Source organism: Oryctolagus cuniculus, chromosome 6, assembly GCF_964237555.1.
Source record: "Oryctolagus cuniculus chromosome 6, mOryCun1.1, whole genome shotgun sequence".
Taxonomy (NCBI): Eukaryota; Metazoa; Chordata; class Mammalia; order Lagomorpha; family Leporidae; genus Oryctolagus; species Oryctolagus cuniculus.
Window position 1 is genome coordinate 9,173,905 of NC_091437.1, and position 6,000 is coordinate 9,179,904.

The following is a 6,000-nucleotide window of genomic DNA, read 5'->3' on the forward strand; positions in this document are numbered from 1 at the left end:
CTGCGCCATAGCACTGGCCTCAGGCGTTTGTTTCTTAGAATTCATTAATTAAAGCACTAATGAACATATTTGCCACAGTACATTGGACTTGTTTGTTAAAACTGACAAACTGTTTTCATAATTCTTATGGTGGGGTGGGTTTACCTAGAATCATGGTGTTTTGAAAAGAATTGTGACACTATAGAGGGTAAAGCCGCTGCCTGAAACTCCAGCATCCCATATGGTTACCTGTTGAGTCCCGCCTGCTCCACTTCTGATCTAGCTCCCTGCTAATACTCCTGGGAAAGCAGCAGAGGATGGCCTCAGTGCTTGGGCTCCTGCACCCACATGGGAGTCCCAGAAGAAGCTCCTGGCTCCTGGTCTTTCCCTGGCCTGACCTTGACCATTACAACCATTTGGGGAGTGAACCAGCAGATGGAAGACCTCTCTGTCTCTCCCTCTCTCTCTGGAGCTCTGCCTTTCAAATAAATAAAACTAATCTTACAAGATTTTTCTTAAAATCAAATACATTTCTCAACAGAAAATTTCTGATTTAAAATGAATTTCTTATTTTTACTGCCTTCAGTTTATAAGAAGTCATAGTTTCAGAATAAATTTATCTCTTCTAAAGTGTAGTACAAGCATCTTCATTTCTGTGAAGGACCTAAAAGTTTTTAGGACATCCTAAAAGGCTGAGTAAAACCAATTTTTCTTCTGTTTTTTATTGATATCACTTTTTCTGTTTTTATTTGGAAAAAAAAAAAAAAAACCTTTCTTCCTGTACTCTAAGAAATGCATTCATACCAACTTGAACCTGCATTTGTTAGATTTTGGTTTCTGAGTACATTGCTTATTTTCAGATTTTTTAATTGATTAAACAGTAAGCCTCAGAGCCATAATACAAACCAGAGAACTAATATGAAACAAACTATGACTTACTCTTACTGGATGGATACTTAAGTATTTACTAATATGCAAGCAGTTGGTAAAGTGTAATAACCTATAGAGAATCCAGGTGTTTGCATCTGTTTTTGGAAATAATTGCACAGGAAGGAAAACTTTATATTTTTGTTTGGATCCTAAGGTAATAATTAACCCTAGTTTTCATTTTGTTTTTCGTTATCTTTCAGATTTGGAGTCTGTCTACCTTTAGTCTTCTCCACACTTTTATCAATGAACATGCCCGGCAGTCCATTTTTAGGAATATTGGAACTGGAGTGATGCAAATTGAAACAGGGCCAGCAAATCACATTTTCTCCTGTGGAGCTGATGGGACAATGAAAATGAGAATACTGCCGGATCAGTTCAGCCCTTTAAATGAAGTGCTGAAAAATGATGTGAAATTGATGCTGTAACATTTTCACAATAAGGTATATAATTATTATTGCCTACTTCGTGGAAGTGGCCAACAGATGTAACATATAGCAGTCACTCTGTGCGCAACAAGCCAGTGCTTTTTTGTTCTTAGAGTTAATTATGGAGCTTTGCCCTTGATGCACTGATGCCTTAAACATTTCACAAGGTCATTGCTGAAGTAGATTGCGTTGCTGAAGTAGAGTTGTGTAAGTAAACTGTAATAATACATACTTACAGTGTGTCATAATGAGTGTCATAGTGTTAAAGTAGTTTCCGTTTTCTTGTTGATAAACTTTTGAGTATCTTTGACAGGAAAGATGCCCTTCATGTAAATGAAGTTGCACACAGTACTCATCACCTACTCCACCACACCTCACTTCCTTTATCAAACTTACACATTTCAAACTCTTACTAATGATAGATTAATATTTGGTTAAGAATTAAATAATGAATATCTCCATTAAAACTGTCACTGGGACTTCAGTGATAAATGAGCCAAGTGGCTCGTCATGTAATTTCATCAGTTTCCCTCTGGATCCCAGGTTGTGTGTATGTATATGTATGTATGTGTATGTATATATGTGTGTATATATATATATATATCTTACACATTTTATTTCAATTTAGTTTGTGTGTATATAAGTGAAACCCTTAAATCTTTTGATGTGTTTTTGTGCCATAGCAGTTACTGCCACCAGAATAGCAACTTTTTTTTGCAAATGCTGTTTTTCATTTTTTAAGTGTTAGAATTTTCATCTTAATTTTCAAGTAAATTTCAAGGAGATTTCTAGGATTATTATTTTGATGATTATATTGATTCAGTGAGTCTTAGTAGGCAATAAAGATTCTGTGTTGGCATATATAAGACACTTAAAAGTAAGTATATGAATTTGTTAAAGGGTTTTTGAGCATCAGATAAACATTTTACTTAAATTTTATTTTTTTCTTATTTTTTAGGTGCTTTTATCTCAAAATTCTGAAAACCTTATAGCAGTGTTTTTAGAAACAAATGTGAAAACAGTCAAATTAAATAGGTAGTATTTACAAATGTAAAATACCCTCCACATCTACCATTAATAGAAAAGTGAATGTTATATTTTATTATTTTTGCCAAAATATATTATTTTGTTATAAAATATGACCAAAATACTTAAAATGCACAATGCTTTTAACTTAAATGTGCTAACCCTATTTCTGTCGATTTTGTGCTATACATTTTCTGATTCAGAATAATAGAAAACTTGATAAATACTTGACTTTAATCAGTGAGAGTAAAGGTAGATGGGAGTGTTTAAGAAACAGTTGTATACTATTTAGCGTAAATATATTTTGTTTAGTAGGAATTATAAGAGCCTTTTTATGTAATGAAATATGGACAACTATTGTCTTGGAAATTAAAGAGTAAATAAAGCAAAGAATGAAGGGCTGGCAACATGAATTTTGTAATATCCTCAGGATACTTTTATTATAAAAGTATATTGTTAAAAGATTTTGTAAACTGTATTTCATAACTTTAAATGTGTGGAGCAAGTTGCAGTGTAAACACCGTCATTATGGAGAGAGTTTATATGCACATAATAACCTGTACCTGTAAATTGTGCAATAATGATATGACTATTTTGCCATGGAGAAATCTGTGACAGCATTGCAAACAATAATATTGTTTGATATAGCTAAGCTTAAGTTATTTTTCATTAATTTCTTCACAAATCAAGATTCAGACAGCTTTAAACACTTTAAATGAGGTAGAAAATTTACTATTATGCTTATTATAACAAAAGGCATTGTGGATGAACAATTAAGCATTTTAACTGAGGGTTTATATGAATTACTATAAATTATGTAAGCCCATATGTATTTACATCCAGAGTCATAATATTTTAAATAAACAATCATGCAATGACTTTTTTGGCATGCTATTATTTTAAGTAATATTTGTGCCAATTTAATTGACTTCCAATATTGTGACATTTCTACGTGGGGAATTTTTGTATTTGTGTTTGGTTAATGTAGAGAGGATTGAATAATTTTCCCACTTCTCTCAACTTCCTTTTCTGCAGTCTTCTTTACTCAATGGGTTAGCAGTATTCAAGAAAAGTGGGAATAAAAATAGTTATATATAGTATATGTATAGTCATGAACATACATGAGAAATTTCATTATCCACATTAATGGAGTAGATACATCAAGATACAGTTTTTTAATTGTGATTTTTCTGATGCTGTGGCTTTGTAGGAAGAATTTATAATGGTGCCAATCTCATGTTCTGAAAGTGAGATTGTTAGTACCTGGAGCTATGGAGTGGTCACCTCCGTCCTCCTTTCCTGCCCCTCTTTTGCCCTTACCCTTCCTTCATTAAAAAAAAAAAAAAAAAAAAAATTCTTTTAAAAAAAGCTGCAGAAGTGCCTCAGTAGTAGAAACACAATATAAAGATGCACTTTAAAAAAAATTATTTATTTGAAAGGCAGAGTTACACAGAGGCAGAGAGAGAGAGAGAGAGAGAGAGAGAGAGAGAGAGGTCTTCCATCTGCTATTTCACTACCCTAACGGCTGCAATGGCCAGAGCTGGGCTGATCCACAGCCAAGAGCCGGAACTTCTTCCTGGTCTCCCACATGGGTGCAGGGCCCAAGCACTTGGGCCATCTTCTACTGCTTTCCCAGGCCACAGCAGAGAGCTGGATGAGTAGAGGAGCAGCCAATACGTCAATGGCGCCTATATGGGATGCCAGCACTGCAGACTGCAGCCTTAACCCACCACACCACAGCACCAGCCCCCATGCTGCATTTTTTTTTAAAGAAGAGCCATATACAACCTTGGGATTGGAGTTGTTTTTATGGTTTGTTTTTATTGTTGTTGTAGGATTTATTTATTTAAAAGAGGGAGAAGAAGGGAGAGAGAGAAAGAGAGAGAGAGAGATCTTCCATCTGCTGGTTCACTCCCCAGATGTCTGCAATGGCTGGGTGTAGGCCAGGCTGAGACCAGGAGCCAGGAGTTTCTTCCAAGTCTCCCACATGGATGGATAGGCCCAAGCACTTGGGCCATCCTCTGCCACATTTCCCAGGCCATGAGCAGGGAGGCTGATGGGAAGTGGAGCAGCTAGGAAATGAACCGGCACCCACATGGGATGCCAGCGCCACAGGCAGAGGCTTGACCCACTATGCCACAATGCCAGCCTCCCGAAGTCATCTTTTAAAAAGAATTGGAAGACAGACCTATGTATTTTACTGAACAAAAAGTTTGAATGTCATATGGCAGGGATACAGAATCAAAACTAAAAGAATAAGTAGACAGAAATTTTTATATAGCAATAAGAAGTATTTTGGTGTCCCTAAATGCAAAGAGAATTTTAAAATAAGTTATTGGAGAAATGATGAAACTGAATGAGCAACTGCCAGAACAGCACTTTGAAAAAGTTAATAAACATAAAATATATTCCATCTCAAAATATATTCCATCTGATTAATGGTTGATGGAGTGCTTTTTAAAAGGCAACAACTTAATACCATTTTTCATGAGACTGGTGTAAGGTCAAAACAGTGCAAAGAAATGGGCACACTGAAACATGCCGGCCCACAGAGTACCTCAGTATTTCCTGGGTATGTATTAAAATTAAACTCACACTCCTTTCAGTGAACAGTCTTACAGTAGAGAAATTATCCTGTAAAAATAAATGTACTCATACACAAAACTCATGTGCACACAGATGTTTATTAGAATCACCTACTGTACTGGTGTAAGAAGAACTGGAAATAATCTAAATGTTGATTTAACAAATTGTAATTCACCCATTAAGTGGATTATTCTTTTTTTTTTTTTAAGATTGATTTATTTATTCGAAAGAGTTACACAGAGGAGAGGAGAGGCAGAGAGAGAGAGAGAGGTCCTCTGATGGTTCACTCCCCAATTGGCCGCACGGCCAGATCTGAGCCGATCTGAAGCCAGGAGCCAGGAGCTTTTTCCAGGTCTCCCATGCGGGTGCAGGGAGGGCTTGGGCCATCCTCTGCAGCTTTCCCAGGCCATAGCAGAGAGCTGGATCGGAAGTGGAGCAGCCAGGTCTCGAACTGGTGCCCATATGGGATGCCGGTGCTTCAGGCCAGGGCGTTAACCCGCTGCGCCACAGCGCTGGCCCCATGGAGTATTCTTTCACCATATAAAAAGAATGTTATATATGTATCTGTTGACTTGAAAAGAGATTGGTGAGAAAAAAATCACAATATAAAGTAAAAGGCATAATCGCATGTTGTTTTTGGGATATTTCACGCTATATTTGTCTATGAACAAAGAAATGTATGTGGGAAAATATAAAACTTTAAACTTGGGAAAGGCAAGAGTTGGGGTGCTATTAAATTCTCCCACTACAAATACAGTATGATGGGTGAGAAAAAGTTTGTGTGATGACACATTTATTTTTACAGTGGAAAAATTGTCCCTAGATAGGTGTTAATTAAGTTTTTGAATCCTTTGGAATCTTCTTGGCCTCATTTCTGGGATTCCAGCAATTTAGCTTTTGATGCCACACCTCCTTTTCAGTTAATTATGAATGTGAGCAAAGACAGTTCTTAAAATAGCATCTAATTGTGTGTGTTAGGTTTTCATGTTTTGTTTTTTCTGTATTTTGCAGTTAATCACCAGGTTACATGAATGTCTGGCTGTTCAGACATCAA

At 36.2% G+C, this 6,000-nt stretch overlaps 1 protein-coding gene across 9 annotated transcripts in view; it reads left to right on the forward strand.

The window, feature by feature from the left end:
• Positions 1 to 3,239, forward strand: part of DMXL1 (Dmx like 1) — a 171,307-nt gene extending 168,068 nt beyond the window's left edge. For 8 of the 9 annotated variants that reach the window (XM_070076024.1, XM_070076026.1, XM_070076027.1 and 5 more), the window contains one exon: positions 1,110 to 3,239. In XM_070076024.1, coding sequence (XP_069932125.1) covers positions 1,110 to 1,334 — 225 coding nt within the window. In that variant the 3' untranslated portion in view covers positions 1,335 to 3,239. The remainder of the gene's footprint in view (positions 1 to 1,109) is intronic. The other variant, XM_070076025.1, reaches the window with a different exon arrangement.
• The last annotated feature ends 2,761 nt before the right edge of the window (positions 3,240 to 6,000 follow it).